The sequence below is a fragment of the Ochotona princeps genome, chromosome 5, assembly GCF_030435755.1.
Source record: "Ochotona princeps isolate mOchPri1 chromosome 5, mOchPri1.hap1, whole genome shotgun sequence".
Classification (NCBI taxonomy): Eukaryota; Metazoa; Chordata; class Mammalia; order Lagomorpha; family Ochotonidae; genus Ochotona; species Ochotona princeps.
The window spans coordinates 95,022,846-95,040,716 of NC_080836.1; the positions used below are offsets into that span (position 1 = coordinate 95,022,846).

A 17,871-nucleotide genomic window follows, 5' to 3' on the forward strand; every position below is an offset into this window, starting at 1 on the left:
GTTCTGCTTGGCTGTGAGAGGAGAGCCCAACAGCGGGGCCAAAATTCAGTGAGCTTACAAACGTACACTTAAAGCTTCATTTTGGTAACCTTTGCCTTGAAATCCTTTTTCCTGATCTCTAAATTATGTAAAACTTATCTTTCTGATAAAAGTGATAGCATGTGGATTATAAACTTAGGATTTTAAAATGCACAGTTAAGAGATTTTAGTGATCATAAGAGTTTAAAAAAAATCTTGAAAAAGTTCATCAAAATGTGTATTATATGAAATTATTCATAGTCTTATTTTTTGCATCAAAAACTCAACTTTAGATTCTATTTCTCACAAACTTTTTGAAGCATCACACCCTACAAAGAAACACAAGCTTTTAAATAAATTATACTCAACTTCATGTAAGAAATGTTTCAAGACATTTGCATTATTTAACAATGAACTACACAGCTCTTTTTTTCAATTTTATAGTATTTTTTAAGAAAAGCCACTAACTTAGGGTATGATTTAAACCTTCCGTAATGATCAGTCCCACCTGTTTATGTCTGAGTCCCTTCCCAACTCCACTGAGTGGATAACTTTTCACATTTCCTGAGGACTACTGCTTCCTCGTGTCTACTGTAACTCCCTCTCCAGTAGCTGAACTGAATTAAAGCAGTAAGTAACCATACATTCATTTCCACCTATTCCTCTCTGGAGAAACTGTTAGATATAGTAAAAATGCCATTTCCTAGGATTGTGCACTGAGAGCATATTACATCACAGGAAGTTCAAGGACTGCACACCACAGAAAAGAACTATTTAAATTTCATGCCAAAGCTAGAGTTTGTTGGAAACGCCTCAGTTCTTTATAACTCAGTTAACAGACCTCTTGTGTCATGCCATCAAACAATTCTGCTTTTTCAATGGGCCTGCCAAGTATGTCAGCCTAAATTATCTATATATTCCTCAGACTTCAAAGTACTGCCTGGAGAGGACTGATGTAAACCCCCCCCAACAGAGGGCTCATCTAAACCCCCCCAGCAGAGAGCTGATCTAAACACCCCCCAACGGAGGAGTGAACTGAACTCCCCCAGCGGAGAGCTGATCTAAAGCCCCCCGCAACAGAGTGAACTGAACCCCTCCTACGGAGAGCTGATCTAAACTCCCCCCAACAGAGGAGTGAACTGAACCCCCCCAGCGGAGAGCTGATCTAAACTCCCCCCAACGGAGGAGTGAACTGAACCCCCCAACGGAGAGCTGATCTAAACTCCCCCCAACAGAGGAGTGAACTGAACACCCCCAACGGAGAGCTGATCTAAACCCCCCAACAGAGGAGTGAACTGAACCCCCACAACAGAGGAGTGAACTGAACCCCCCCCAACGGAGAGCTGATCTAAACTCCCCCCAACAGAGGAGTGAACTGAACCCCCCCAACGGAGAGCTGATCTAAACCCCCCAACAGAGGAGTGAACTGAACCCCCCAACGGAGAGCTGATCTAAACTCCCCCCAACAGAGGAGTGAACTGAACCCCCCCAGCGGAGAGCTGATCTAAACCCCCCAACAGAGGAGTGAACTGAACCCCCCCCAACAGAGAGCTGATCTAAACCCCCCAACAGAGGAGTGAACTGAACCCCCCCAACAGAGGAGTGAACTGAACCCCCCCAACGGAGAGCTGATCTAAACCCCCCCCCAACAGAGAGCTGATCTAAACCCCCCAACAGAGGAGTGAACTGAACCCCCCCAACGGAGAGCTGATCTAAACCCCCCAACGGAGGAGTGAACTGAACCCGCTCAACGGAGAGCTGATCAAACCCCCCCAACAGGAGTGAATTGAGCCCCCAGTGGAGGGACGGCTAGCTATGACTGTGAGCTGAAAGAACATGCCAAATGCTTTTGAAAAGAGAAGAAAAGCGAAGCATGGCATAATGTTCCCTCGTAGATGACTACTGCATACAACTAGAAGTTTGGGAATTGGTTCCTGCTTGCTATAGATTCTCTTTCACCAAACTACTAATGACCAGAAGCCAGGAAGAGATGCTTGGTTATCACATCTGACACAGTGTAAAACGACCGAGTCTTCAAGAGACCCTAGGATTCTAGTCTGCAGTTACCTGAGAATCCAAACAAAGATGCTGCGAGAATTCCCTCTGGAAAACCAAAAACCTTTCTGAGTAAATAGAATCGATATTAGAGACTGATTTGGGAATCTAATAATCAGGGACTGATTTTGAACTTGAGATTCACAGTCTAGCCAAGCTCTAAAAATATAACAAATCACCTTGTTTTTTAGATCAATTTCATCTAATGAATTTACTTTGGTACTTACAAAATTGTAACTTACACTGCAAATTATACTTGACTCTTGAAAATTTCAACACAAGCCTAAATGATTCATAGAAACTACACGGACTGAATGAGTGACGCGGTGCTAGTCACTGCACTGGAGCCGGCATGTCTGACCCAGCTCCCTGCTGGTGCACCTGCAACACAGCACAGGACGGCTTCATCACTGGACTCCCTGCTGCCAACGCGGGATACCAGAATGGACTTGCTAGTTCTTGGCTTGAGTCTGAAAAGAATCTACAAAAAACCCTTTGTAAAAGAATTTGACAAGTTGCCAGATACTGAGATGTATACATCTATGGACTGGTTAATTTTATTTCCAAAAATAAATATTTGCACAAAGGTACAAAGATTTTCACTGCAACATTTCGCAAGAAACTGGTAAAAACCTAAATACTCATCAACAGTCTGAGTAAATAAATAACAGGGCGCGTTGCATGTCTACGGCGGAGTACTATGCAGCCATTCAAGGGAGTAAAAGGGGGCAGAGTGAGCTCAGAGATAAAAACAAGGCGCAGCACAGAATAGGGAAAGTGAAACTCCGTTTGTGTAAAACTAGAGAGAATTCACCTCTATGTGCACACACACACACACACACACACACACACGATACAGCGGCATATGCATTGGAGAGTCTGGAAACTAATTTTAACCACAAGATTAGTGACTTTTTTTAAGATAGAAAAAGAATTACTTGAAAATCAAAAATACATTGTCATGGAAGTTCGTAAAGACATTACAAGCATATTTTCAATTTTGACAGCTTTCAATTTTCTTTAAAATGCTTCTAGATTATGCTATCAAAGAATAGATTTTTCTTTTTAAAAAATGCTGAAAATCCAAGAAACAAATGTGAGGGGAAAAAAAAAAATCAATGACCTTTTTCAATGCAAGTGGAAAAAAGTTAGGTCCTTGTAGGTTGGCTTTTATTTAGTCACCATAAACCTGGAATGAATTTTTATCTATTAAAAAAAATACAATATTCAACGCATGACAGAGCACATTATGCTCACGTTAACGGATCTTAACTATGTGGAACCAAACGTACTAAAATAACTTTCTGTATTAAAAATGATGTATTTACACAGCTAAGATGCCATCGCGTATGCGAATGATGCTACTTCAAAAACTGTTAATGTCAATGCTGCTTACACCCATATTTTTTAAATTATTAATTGGAAAATCTACATGCCAGAAATATGAAATAGTGAAATTAAATTAATCCAGACTGATGACATAAGCTCTCTTCAAAAAAGCTCCATTCCACATGGGGATGCTAGATAATCTTCCAGTATTTGAGGGTTCCAGAATTATTGGACAATTTCTTAGAACTGAGGTATTTCATAAGGCCAAAATAAGAACGCTTTTTATCAAGCACGGAGTTACACAAAAACTAACAATCTGGATCCTATGTTTTCGAAGCTCAACAAACAGCTACATGAGCACTGACGTCCATGTACGGTGCAAACCAACAATAAATTGAAAGAACAAACCGGATCATAACAGTACAGGGAATGTTATGCTCTGTGGTGGCCGTGATGGTCAAGGCAGGAAAAAGGAGTGAGAATCTTAAACATACATTGTGAGTAAAGTTGTTTTCTTTTTCTTTTTAATTCCAGATTTCCACATCCAAACTAGGCAGGGTAATGAAATCTATGTCGTTCTTTCCTTTAGGAAAGCTTCCAGGAGAATGTGGTGAGGAGTGGGGCAGAGCGGAGAAAACCGGAGGTAGGACTGCAGCTGGAGGAGGCAGGAGCGCAGAGCAGCAGGGAAGGCGCGGGGCCTGGGGCCTGGGCTGTGGGGCCTGGGCTGTGGGGCATGGGAATGGGGTGTGGGGCCTGGGCTGTGGGGCATGGGCATGGGGTGTGGAGCCTGGGGTGTGGGGCATGAGGCCTGGGCTGTGGAGCCTAGAGTATGGGGCCTGGGCTGTGGGGCATGGGCATGGGGCCTGGGTCCTAGGGTGTTGGCGTGGGGCCAGGGGTGTGGGGCATGGGGCCTGGGGTGTGGAGCCTAAAATGTGGGGCCTGGGGCCTGGGGTGTGGGGCGTGGGCATGGGGCCTGGGTCCTAGGGTGTTGGGATGGGGTCAGGGGTGTGGGTGTGGGCGGGGGCATGGGGCCAGGGGTATGGGGCATAGGGCCTGGGGAGTGGGCGTGGGGCCTGGGGTGTGGGGCGTAGGCATGGGGCCTGGGGTGTGGGGCCTGGGGCGTGGGGCAACTGCGTGCTCTGAAGACCTGCAAGGGTGAGAGCCATCTGCGGTAAAAAGCAACACACTGCATTTTTTTTGATGCGGTAGTTGATCAGAGTTCTCTAGAGAAGTGTGTCAGATTGTTTCCAGCGAAACCAGAGTGGCCTTAGTACTTTACAACACCAACTTCATCTTTCTCAGGCTCTTGTTCCTTTAAAACTTCAACCCACCCAACCCACCCAACCTCTTGCTGCTTTGGTGAGATTCTAAGCACAGTGGAAGCTCTGGCATTGTGATCGAGAATTCAAGTTGTTTTTTATATATATTAAAAAAAAAAAAAAAGAATATTGGCATTGCAGAATACATTTGTTTTTCTGACCACAAAGATTAGTTAATACAATGAGGCCCTTAGCGCCCCTGAACTTTTTTTCACTGCTTTGTTATAATTTAGTTATTTTTGACACTGAACAGAAAAAAAACAAAAAGTCTTGACTGTTATAAAGCTAAAATATTTATCCCACGGCGGAGTCTGCATTCAACTTCTCATTCCAAATACACATGCCACTCTGCCCAACAAAGCGCACAAATCAGCTTTAGTTCCTTGAGTCATGACTAATGGTTGAAAATGCTGTAGTGGCTTCAGAGCCAGTGACTCAATACATGCAGTGGCTGGCTCGGCCTCACAGAACCTGAACGTGCCTGATTTGGAGCAGGAATCTTCATGTTTGAAAAGTGTGCCTTCTTCAGGCTCTCTGTACTGACAGACAATCTCACACACACATAGAGTTAAAAGAGCCTTGAAAAGATAAGAAACTCCTATTAGGGCAGTCATGAAAACAGACTAGCAGTCCTCAAGCTGCTCCTACAAGAACACAAGTCAGACGGCATCTACGGGAAGCAGATTCAAATTCAGTCCAGCAACCATCTGCATTTCCACGTTACCAGATATGCTTGCCAAGTGAGCCCAGACTGATGGGAGGGTGGAAGTTTGGGGTTGTTCCTTAGTATGACAAAACAAGAGATGGGGCTCCGTGTTCCAGCGGGGAAAGCCGCAGGGATCCCACACAGGTGCCAACTAAAGGCTGTCCCACTTCTGATCCAGTTCCTTGCCAACGGTTAGGAGGAAAAGCAACAGAAAATTGATCAGGTGTCGAACCCTGATACCCACATGAGATACTCCTAAGAAGCCCTCAGCTCCTGGCCATGGCAGCCATCTGGGGAGTGAACCAGTGGATGGAGAGCCACCTCTTCCCCCATCTCCTATCTCTCCTCCTCTCACTGTAATGCTGACTTCCAAAACAAACAGAAAGATCTTAAAACTAGTAAGAGTAGCAGCTCCTCCACTCTGTGAAACAGGGCACCTTCACATACCCTGACCACAAACTCCAAGAATTTGCTTGTGTCTCTTCTCATACATTGCAAAGGTGACCCTAGCAAAGAACTCAAAAATACTTTGTAGCGATGTGCTAGGTAAAACTGGCTGGCTTCATTGTCCACGCCCACAATGATGGACATATGACTGCGTATGAAGAACTATACTGTGGTAATGATATAAGGAACTCAGTGAGGGGGATGGGATTGGGGAGGGGCTAAAGGGAAATCCCAGGGCCTATGGAACTGTATCTTAAAATGATAATAATAAAAAGAAGAAGAAGAAAAAAAAAAAAAAGAAATGGCTGGCTTCCTCCTGCCACACATATCCACCACCTTGAGCCTAAAATTTGGGGACTGCTCCTAGCTGTGAAAACTAGACTTTCATAGGATTCGGCCCACTCCTCTATAGTTTCTCTTCTGAGGCCTCAGGCTTTCTTCTCCAAAAACGTTCCACTGTTTCAGAGGAAATGGCTGACGTAACTTCAACAGAGAAGTGGCTCTTGGTTTTAGAGACACTAGAAACATGTCAATCCATTGAGAAGTGAGTGATGCATTACTCAAAAAATAGCATTCCTAGGTTCTTAAGTAGATTCCAACATTACTATGTTTTGATTTTCTTACTGTAAAACAATGATGACGACGATGATAAAGTACAGCAGGAAAAAAAGAAAAAGTTAATTCAAAGTTTAAGACAAAAATCAGCACCGAGATCCTTAGCCAGGTGAAACTAACACTTCACTGGTTACCTGAGACTTTCACACCATTCTATCAGAAAATTCTCATGTACAAGTTCTGGCCTTACAGATTGCTAACACCCTAAAAATAAGAGCTAATACCAAACAGTGCTCCTTGTATGGCTAGATGTTTTCAAAATGTAATTTCATTTCCTCCTTGCAACAAATCTAACGAAGTAAGTGCTATCATTAACACCACTGGATATATAACAAACTAGGCAACTGAAAAAACAGATCAGATCAACACTGCAGAGTTGAGCAGTGCTGGCTGACAGAACCACCACTCAACGAGCCACGCGGGTCACTGAGTCTCCCCACAGAATCATGGCGCTGCCTCTCCGACAGAGCCTTCCACGCATGCCAGATGCCGGGCAGGGAATCCACATGTACATGTTTAGAATAATCCTTCAGAAAAACTCCTTTTGTTATGAAATAAAATCCAGGCCTATCTAAACAGAAAACATACTCTTATAAATTCAAGCAAATCTATGTTTTCAAGATGGTAGACTTACTGAGCACATTAGCTTCCCTTCATTCTTGAAATTCCACTGATATGATAGAAAATTTCAAAGCAAAAGTGTAAACCAGTACAACAGGCGACAATCCTATCCGACGGAAATGAATCAAGGGGGAAAACGGAGTGGAGCAACGGGAAGAACAGAGAGAAGAGACTTGTTACAGACAAAAATGGTTCTTCCTGATGAAACAAAGTACCACACGAATGCACATCTTCAAGGCCGGAAGCGTATGGGCTGCACCTGCGCAGTGATCGCTTGGTCAAAACAGCCAATAGCATCAGCCTGTAGGAACAGCACGTCTCAACAGGGACACCAACTCCAAGCAAGGCGTTGGGGACGGCTGAGGAGCAGGGTCCATTCTGAGCCCTTCTCAACACAGACAGGCACCTATGCCCAGGACTAAGGACATCCACCCTGACACTTCCCGCAGCAACAAGACACCAGCTCCTCTCCTTCCTTCCCCTGCAGGCTCGAGGCCGCTTGCCTGTGAGCATGCCCATGCCTGCGAAGCTCTTAGGCCACTAAGGGAAGAAGCCGACTGCTGAAACCATTTTATAAAATTTTGAGGAAACCTATGCAGTTAATCTAATCCTGTATTATAAACATTAACATATCACCGGGGATCAAAATAATACAGAACTCAAAGAACTAAGACTAAATGAAATAACTTAAGGTTAACAGAAAAATTACACATTGGAATTGTAACAAATTCTCAGTTCTCTTGTAACACTGATGATAATCTGAGTCACAAAAACACTGGAAACTATTCACAGCCGGTACCAAAACAGCCTTCTGATTTCTATTACAGTAGATGTACCACCAAAGAAAACTGCACGCAGACTGACTTAGAATGAACTTTCTAGCTTGGTTCTGCTTATGGCTCCCCTGCTTCCAATCCAGCTTTTTGTTAATTTGTACTCTGGGAGGAGCAGACGACGGGTTACAGACGTGCGGCGCTGCCCTCTGGGTGGGAGGCCCACGTGGAGTTTGGGGATCCTGGATTGAGCCAGGACCAGCCTCAGCAGCTGCAGGCATCTGGAGAGAACCTGTGCATGGAGGAGTACGCTCCCTCACTCCTCTCTCCCCCTCCTTCCCTCCTTTTCTGCTACTAAGGCTTTCAGAAAAATAAAAGTAAATATTTTAAAAAGGAATTAAATGAACTTTTTTCTCTAAGGATATGTCACTGAGCTCCAATTCCAATCTTATGCAGTCCTGGGCAAACAGCCATTTTCCAATCTTCATTTCCCAATATGTTAATTGGAACAAGGTTGGCAAACAGATCCAGCTTTGGATGAAAAGTCTGCTACCAAGCCACGTGACAGGCAAAGTGGTCCTCACCTTACAGTATTATTTCCTGAGATGGTCTCACGTACAGTCAACAGTTGTCGCCTACTTTGGGCAGCTAAGAATGCCTAGTGCTCTCTTCAGAAGAAATCAAGAAAAGGTCTTTCAACACACTTTGAATTGCAAAATCACTGAATAAACAGGAATTGATTTGTAAACTCCAGAGAACCAAAGAAGCTTTTAAAAAAAAGGATTTATTATTTTTATTAGAAAGTTAGATTTACACAGAGATGGGAACAGAGAGAAAGATCTTCCATTCACTGGTTCACTCCCCAACTGGCTGCAATGGCCGGAGCTGAGCTGACAAGCCAGGAGCTTCTCCCAGCTCTCCTATGCGGGTGCAGGGTCCCAAGGCTTTGGGCCGTCCCAGGCCAAAAGCAGGGAGCTGGATGGGAAACAGAACAGCTGGGATAACAACTGGCGCCCACATGGGATCTCAGCGTGCGCAAGGTGAGGACTTTGGCCACTAGGCCTCCGTGCTGGGCCCCAAAGAAATTTGGCCAGCAATTCAGTCACTCAACCTCCTGATTACCAAAGGATGGGTGCAGATACAACTCAGAAGAGGCTGGCTGATCCAGAAATGGAGTTTAAGATAGACTTTCCTGGCAACTCGGCTTAGGTACTTTAAATAACCACCATGTTCCAAGTGCTGTACCAAGCAATCTGCTATATTAGTAAGTCCAAAGTATACTCAGAAGGAACAAGAACCAGTCAAATGTACCCATCAACCCTGGGACACCCACTATACTGGGCCATGTACCACTGGCCCAGAATGGCAAGATACTAGTGCATTACAGTGATATGAATAGGGTGCTGGCACTGTGGTGTACTAGGGTAAACCTCAGCCTGTGGTGCCAGCACACCATACGGGCACTGGTTCGCATCCCATCTGCTCCATTTCCCATCCAGCAACCTGCTTACAGCCTGGGAAAGCAGCACAGATTGGCTCAAGTCTTTAGGATCCTGCACCCGCGTGGGAGAGCTGAAGGAAGCCCTGGCTCCTGGCTTCAGACCAGCCCAGCTCTGGCCGTGGCAGCCATTTGTGGAGTGAGCCAACAGATGGAAGACCTCCGTCTCTCCTTCTCTCTGTAACTCTGCCTTTCTAATAAAAATAAAATACTCTTCAAAAACCAGAGAACCCAACAAAACAATATGAATATCACCTGTGATGAAGGACAAGCACTTTCCAAGTGGAGACCTTTAGTAGGGCTCTTCATAAAGAGTATCAAACCTTCTTTCAAATGTGCTTGCCGTTTAAAGAAATGAGACACACGGTAATCAAATATGTGAGCACATAAATTAATCATAAAAAGCAATTTTATGAAAGAACTGGGAAAACTTAAATTCTTTGTAGATATTTGATGAAAAGAAGGTGGGATAATGCTGTCAGTTATCTAAACCAAGCAAGGACAGGTGTTGGTGCCTTTGCTAGCCATCTTCTGGGACACCTGTGTCCCCTGTCAGAGTACCTGGGTTTAACCCCAGCTCTGCTGCCCGCCCCACCTTCCAGTTAATGCGTACCCTGGAAGGCAGCAGGCGGTGGCATCAGTAATCGGGTCCCTGGGCTCTCACTCCCAGCTGCTGCCACTGGGAGGTGAGTCAACAGAGAGGAGAGTCCTCTGTGTTTCTCCCTCTTTCTTTCAGATAAAGTGCATAAATATCAAGGGGAAAAAAAACCCAAATTGATAGTGCTCCTATTTTACAAATATAAGCGTGCACCATGGCTTAGTAGGCTGAGTCTCTACCTGTGATGCAGGCATCCCACATGGGTGCTAGTTCAAGTCCCACCTGTATCACTTCCAATCTAGCTCCCCTGCTAATGTGCCTGGGAAAAATACCGGAAGATGCCCTAAGTCCCAAGCCCCTGCAACCATGTGAAAGACCTGAAAGAAGCTCCTGGCTTCTGGTTTTGAACTGGTGTAGCTCTAGCTGTTGTAGCCATCAGGGGAGTGAATCTGCGGACGGAAGGTGCCAGGTGCTGGCAACTGCTGAAGCCGAGTGCTGGATCACCATGGCACAGACATACGCTTCTCCACTTCTGTAGATTGTTAAAACTGTATGAATTAAAAAATACATGCTTGCAGTACACAAACCAAAGATGACTCATTCTTACCTTTGGTAGAATCTTTTATTACAATGTCAGAAATTTCAAAGAGTTTCAGAGGCAGGGGCATTTTGCGATTCGCTGCTATGGTCTTCAGGAGGCCAGGGAGAAGGGTAGTGCGCGCCACCTAGAGGAAAACGCAGGAAATCGCACCAAGCAAACTCAAGCCGGTCCTGGGTGAATACCCGCAGCAGACTGCGCAGGGCCCAAGACACTGGACTCCAGGAAAACGCCCCGCTCGAAGGCACTGAAAGGGTTAAAAATATCCTAACTTCCAAATTTATAAAATTAAAAATCAAATCTGAATTTTAAAATGTGCAAAGCGAAAAGAATCTAAATAAGACTACTCTTACCAGGATTTTTTCATTATTTTTTCATTATTTTAAAACCAAAACTGCCTCCAAAAAGATGTTAAATACATAAATTCTCATGTTCTGTCTCGTTTCACAAAGTTATTGAAGTTTCCTATGACAAGCACAAACATTTAAAAAACTAAGAACAGGGCCCGGCGGCGTGGCCTAGCAGCTAAAGTCCTCGCCTTGAACGCCCCGGGATCCCATATGGGCGCCGGTTCTAATCCTGGCAGCTCCACTTCCCATCCAGCTCCCTGCTTGTGGCCTGGGAAAGCATTCGAGGACGGCCCAATGAATTGGGACCCTGCACCCGTGTGGGAGACCTGGAAGAGGTTCCTGGTTCCCGGCTTCGGATCGGTGCGTACCGGCCCGTTGCGGCTCACTTGGGGAGTGAAACATTGGATGGAAGATCTTCCTCTCTGTCTCTCCTCCTCTCTGTATATCCGGCTTTCCAATAATAATAAATCTTTAAAAAAAAAAAAACTAAGAACAGAAAAAAATTACAAAAGCAAGTCAAATATAAAACACAAGATATTAGCGCCGTTAGGTGCTGAAGACACCCCCCAGCCGCGAGGGGCGGGCTACGGCGACCGACTCAGAACACACTCAGTCATCTGACTGCTGTTCTTCCTAAGAAAGGTGTCTCCCAGCTCTTAAAAAAAAGGGAAAACTTCCTGACTTAGAAATGATAGTCTCACTTTAACCAGATAATAGCTTTGCACACAACATCTCACAGAGGTTTTACGGGAAGCGATAGGACACTAACGGCAGACTCGGCTGGGAGATTCAAGCACCATTTTCTTTGGTCTAGATTACTGCACAATTGTAGGCTGGCCTCTCAGCTCAGCAGGCATCTTCTATTCTCTTCTCAGAACGGTACTCTAAGACTAAAATCACATCATGCAGCCCCCTACTCAAAAATCTCCAACAGGGGCCTGGTGCGATAGCCTAGTGGTTAAATCCTCGCATTGCACATGCCAGGACCCCACAAGGGTGTCAGTTCGTGTCCCGGCAGCCCCACTTCCCATCCAGCTCCCTGCTTGTGGCCTGGGAAAGCAGTCGAGGATGGCCCAAAGCCTTGGGACCCTGCAGCTGGACCACAGTGTCAGTCCCTTAATATTGTCATCTATAACATAACTTATTTAACATTTACTACTAAAGAATTACATTTTAATCTTCCTAAGCTCTGCATGTAATTGCAAATAAATTTATACAATTATGAACAAGACATGAGCAACAGATTGAGAACCGATGAAATGGCTAATTGGAACAGGAATGACTTTCAGAAGTACTGGGAACAGGTTTTGATTCATTCATTAGAAATGAATGAAAAACAGATGAAATCTGAAAATACGATTTTATAAATCAATTACAAAGTTTAGTCAGAAAAGATTGGCCACATGGCATAAAGAATGTTAAGAACCAACTTAATTGAGAAAAAAAACTTATAAAAGAAGCTTTCACAACTTTTTCAGAACATTTTAAGAACCAACCATAAACTTATCCCAGAAGAAATTACACAAACATTCTGGGGGCAAGGGGAACAGCACTGTGGCACATGAACTAAGCCACCACCTGTGACACTGGGCGCCCTACTTATCCAGCTCCCTGCTAATGTGCCTGAGAAAGCAGGGCTCCTGCCACCCACCTGTGGACCCAGATGAACTCTCGATCCCTGACTTTCAGCTTGGACCAAGACCTATCTGTTGGAGCCATTTGCAACGTGAAGCAGTGGATGGAAGATCTATCTCGCCCTCTCTCCAAGTCTGCTTTTCAAATCCATTTTTAAGAAACAAACAACGCTTAGGCCTGGCGGCATGGCCTAACAGCTAAAGTCCTCGCCTTGAACGCCCCGGGATCCCATATGGGTGCCGGTTCTAATCCCGGCAGCTCCACTTCCCATCCAGCTCCCTGCTTGTGGCCTGGGAAAGCAGTTGAGGACGGCCCAAAGCTTTGGGACCCTGCACCTGCGTGGGAGACCTGGAAGAGGTTCCTGGTTCCCGGCTTCGGATCAGCGCAGCACTGGCTGTTGTGGCTCACTTGGGGAGTGAATCATCAGATGGAAGATCTTCCTCTCTGTCTCTCCTCCTCTGTGTATATCTGGCTTTCCAATAATAATAAATCTTTAAAAAAAAAATTTAAGAAACAAACAACACTCTAGAGGCAGATGTTTTGTGTAACAATTAGGACATCACTTGGGATGTCCATCTCCTGGGTTCAAGTGCTGCCTCCACTCCCAGACCCAGGTTCCTGCAATGTGCACTCTGGGCGGCAGCAGGTGACGGACCAAGATAACTGTCCCCATCACCACCCACAGTGGAGACCTGCGCTGAGTTCAGCACTGGCTACTGCAGGCATCCGCAGAGTGAACACCTGTCTCAAAAAATAAATAAATCAAAATATTAATGCATACACTTCTATAAACATTTTTAAGTTGCTCTAAGCTACAATCTGAGGTATAACTCAAGTGACTTTTCCTAACTGATGTTTTCACTCTTCATTTTTTTCCCCAAATTCTGACTTTTAAGTACTTACCTGAAACTCAGCTGTTTTGGGATTGCTGATGTGGACCGCCTGTGTGGCAGAGATATCCAAACCCAGTTTATCCGCAATGTCTTCCTGGGAGCACTGAAGGCGGGCAGACCAAACAGAGCAATGTGGAAAAGGAATGACTGACTACATTCAACACAAAAAGCATTCATGTTCTTGACCAACTTAGCATGACATGATACCAACTCATACTCTCTGTATGAATTAGTAAGTTAAGAATAAACTAAGAATGAACACGTATTAAATTCAAGCTCACAGCAAGTTAACATTAGCACTTCTTTTATGACGCGTTCTGATTATTAATTTTCACTGACAGGAGGTGATACAAACTGTTCCTAAGCTAGCCTCCTTCCCACCCACCTTTCCAGTCTAGTTTGCTACAATTTTCCTAACTTTACCTAACATCCTCACGGCTCCCCGTACACACCATTCAAATGATATCGCTTCTTCTGCTTACATAAAAAATACGTAAGAAGCTTTGTTTCCCTCTGCCACTCCCATGGTCTTGTACTGAGACCCATGGTAAATCCTTACCAATTGTTTTAGAGTGGTAGGACCTGGAGTAGAAATCAAGTGGTCTGAATTCTGTACAATACTCTTTCTATTCTGCCATTTAATTTCTGTGTAGATGCTTAATGATGCTCCTATTGATAACCCTCTACCAAGAGAAGATGCTGACACCCTGAAAAACCCAGATGTGTGGGAGGAGGGAGTCAATGTATGAAACCTGAGACTGGCACCTGAGCCTCTGCTTGTGATGCTGGCATCCCATCTGAGCACCAGTTCAAACCCCAGCTGTTCCACTTCCTGTCCAGTTCCCTGCTAATGCGTCTGGGAAAGCAGAAGACGGTCCATGTACTTGGCCTCTGCATCCTCATTGCAGACCTAGATGAAGTTCCTGGCTCCTGGCTACAGACTGGCTCAGCTCTAGACACTGTAGCCATTTGGAGAGTGAACACCAGCTGCTGGAAGATCTCTACCTGCCTCTCCATCTCTCTCCTTTTGCCTATCAGAAACGATAGATAGATAGATAGATAGATAGATAGATAGATAGATAGACAGACAGACCATTAAAAATAAGATAAAATGTGGATGTGACCATTTAGCCTAATGGTTAACATTCAGCCTGTACCTACTTGGATGCCAAGATATGATTTCTGGCTGCCAACTCCATTTCCTACTAGTGTAGATCCTGGGAGGCAACAACGGTTGTTCAAGTAATTGGATTCCTGTTAGCCACATGGGAAACCTGGATTACACTCTCTGCTCCTAGCTTTAGCTCCAGCCCAGCTCTTGGGCATCTGGGATAGTGAGTTCAAATTAGTAAGAAATAATGTATCACAACACGATGGACTTGTGACTATTCATAAAGGACATCCATTGCAAAACTAGAGAGGAAATGCGGGAGGAGGGGGGCAGGGGCCTTAGGGAAGCGCACGGGCAACTCCAGAATCCACGGAATTATACCATAAAAAATAAAATATGTTAAAAAAAATAAGAAATAACATATGACAAAGAAGATTAAATTAATGTGGAAGGTAACTAGGAGGCTAACGTAAGGAAAGTTATCAGTTACAGAACTGTTCAAAAGAAAATTCAAAAAAGAAAGCCCACTGATTATTAAATATATCAAAGCTATTCACGAGATAAGAAAGATAACATGCAACAGGGATGGTACCGTGGTTTAGTGAGTTAAGTGGTGGACATCCCATACAGGCACCAGTTCAAATCCTGGTTGCACCCTGCCGCTAAGATCTTGCGGCTGGGCGTGTCTGGGAAGGGTGCAGGCTTTGGGGTTGGGGGCAACTGCAGCTCCCTGTAGTGTGGCGATTGTGGGGGGTGCCCCTGCCTGGTCAGACCCAATGCTAGGGACTCAAGCCAAAGACACTGCAGGAAGGCAGTGAACGTGTCCTCAGCTTCCCCAAGGGTGGCCAGTGCACCAAGTGGTGCCAGGCTTTGCCTGCTGGTCGCCCCGTGATGAACTCTGGGGTTTTTAAGATTTGTAGTTGCTGGGTCCGGCACCGTGGCCTAGCGGCAAAAAGTCCTCGCCTTGAACACCCCGGGATCCCACATGGGCACCTGTTCTAATCCTGGCAGCTCCACTTCCCATCCAGCTCCCTGCTTGTGGCCTGGGAAAGCAGTTGAGATGGCCCAAAGCCTTGGGACCCTGCACCCGCGTGGGAGATCTGGAAGAGGTTCCTGGTTCCCAGCTTCGGATCGGCGCAGCACCGGCTGTTGCAGCTCACTTGGGGAGTGAATCATCGGATGGATGATCTTCCTCTCTGTCTCTCCTCCTCTCTGTATATCTGACTTTGCAATAAAAAAATAAATAAATCTTTAAAAGAAAAAAAAGATGTAGTTGCTGCCTGGGGACACCCACGACTAAGGCCAGTTTTAGTGTAGTGAGAAGTGAATTTTGGGTGATTCCCAGTGACAGGGTCATGAAACTTTCAGGCATGCCTGGGGACTGAGACCTGGTGGTTTGAAGGAAAGTATCCAGAAGACAATTTGGGTTAGACAGATTCACCAGCCCAATTAGGAATACAGAGATGGGCTGTTAGCATAGCATATCACTGATCGCCACACACCAGCCCACACCAAAGCTATGGATGGGGGCCTCTCTGGCAGTGTTGGGTACCAATACCCGGCTGGGTGGTGCAGTGGTGGAGTCATCACATTTGGCAGTGTCAAGACACTATCCAGCACACGAGAGAACTTGGTCTGGGGGTAGACTATGTGGGGTTGTGAGGGCCCAACCCTGTGGAAATACAAGTCCCCCTGGTTAGCTCGCAAGCTGGGGTTGCGATAGACTAAGCTAGGTGTGACCATGCCACCTGCCACCAATCACGGGTAAGGGAACCCACAACAGTCAGGGCAGGTCAAGGCAGCAGCACCTGAATGTGTATCCTAAAACAGGATGTGGGGTGGGCTGGGCTGCCACTAGAAGGGGGCTGAATGGGCAGGGCTGAACAAACCTTAACTCACAAGAAACAACAGAAATCAGGTTGGAGCACAGGTCATGCCAAGTAGGTCCTTGTACCTACCGATCTGCGTGAGACAGGGATGCTAAGCCACAGCATCTAAGGGGCCAGGACAAGTGAGGGGCTCTGCCAAGCTGAGTCAGAGCAACCACTGGCCTGCACGTGATCTAAGGTTGGGAACAGGCCCGGTGGGGAGCTAAGGGGACACCCTAACTGGGTGTCTCCCACCAAGGAGTACATGGGCTGGAATTGGGACTGCGTTCTGATCAGGATACGGTTGTAATCTCACTTGGCACAACTGTGGACTGGGACTGGACACACCAAGCCGGGCCAGACTCCAACACCATCTGGTGCCCTGAAGGACCAGGGGAGATGTGTGACAGACTAGGCTAGGTTTCAGCCCTTACTGAACCATGTGTGAGCTGTATGGGGGTATGGAAGAGCCGTGGCTGGGTTGAAACATCCAACAGCAAGAACCAAATTGAGTTGAAGGCCAGTCAGGAAAAGCCCCTGTTCCTGCTAGGACAGGAGGTGAACTGAGTAGGGCTGGCTCATGGACCCACTGGTATGCGCAAAATCTGGCATTGGGAGAGTTTCTGGTGGAGGAGCCCGGACAACTTCTCTGGCAGGACAGTCCCTGCAGGTAAGCACAAGAAGCACAATAGGAAACAGCCCAGAACAGTCAATGGAAATTATCCAACTGGCACACATTCGGCATGGGTCGGGGGCAGACCAGGCTGAACCTGTTCACATCACCCACTGGCGAATCCGAGCACCAGAACAGAGTGCGGGTTGAGCCAGGTTTGGTTGCAATACATACCAGTCAGTGCACATTACGGAATGCCAAGGTGAGGTAAGCTGTACCAGATGTGGTTGCAGCACCCAAACAGCACATGTATGTGATAATCAGGGGGAGAAGGCAAAGCCAACAAGGGAATGTGGGCTCCCCTGCTGGACAACTACTTCCATTGGAAAGCGTGAGTCGGCATGGGGACAGATCAGACTAGGCAGGGTTATAACACCTGTGGGCCTCATGTGAGCTAGATAAGGGAAGGGCTACAGTGAGCTGACTGTTCCAACTGGGGCAAGCAAAAATTAGAGTGGGTGAGGGTTGGTTAGGCTTAGCCGCAGCATTAGCTGGCAGAGACTGGCACTGAGGGCTAATTCTGTCAAGTCAAATGCCAGAACCACCTGCAGAGTGCATAATTGGGGAGTGGGTGTGGCCCAGAAGGGAAATAGTGGGCACCTCCCTCATGGTTACCACTCTCACTGGACAGCACGAAAACCAGGACAGGGGCTGGGGTGGCTAGACAGAAAGGCACCTGCCAGCAGGTGTATGGGCTAGATAGTAGGCTGATTGGGTTGAACTAGGCTTCAATGCCCATTGACATGTGTGAGAGTTAAATGGGA

General features: G+C 46.0%; 1 protein-coding gene across 1 annotated transcript in view; it reads right to left on the minus strand.

Moving 5' to 3' along the window:
- Window positions 1-17,871, minus strand: part of FARSB (phenylalanyl-tRNA synthetase subunit beta) — an 84,765-nt gene that overhangs the window by 25,722 nt on the left and 41,172 nt on the right. The window contains exons 14-15 of the mRNA XM_058665067.1: window positions 13,466-13,558; window positions 10,587-10,704 (exon numbers count right to left, since the gene is read on the minus strand). Of these exons, the coding sequence (XP_058521050.1) occupies window positions 10,587-10,704; window positions 13,466-13,558 (211 nt within the window). The remainder of the gene's footprint in view (window positions 1-10,586; window positions 10,705-13,465; window positions 13,559-17,871) is intronic.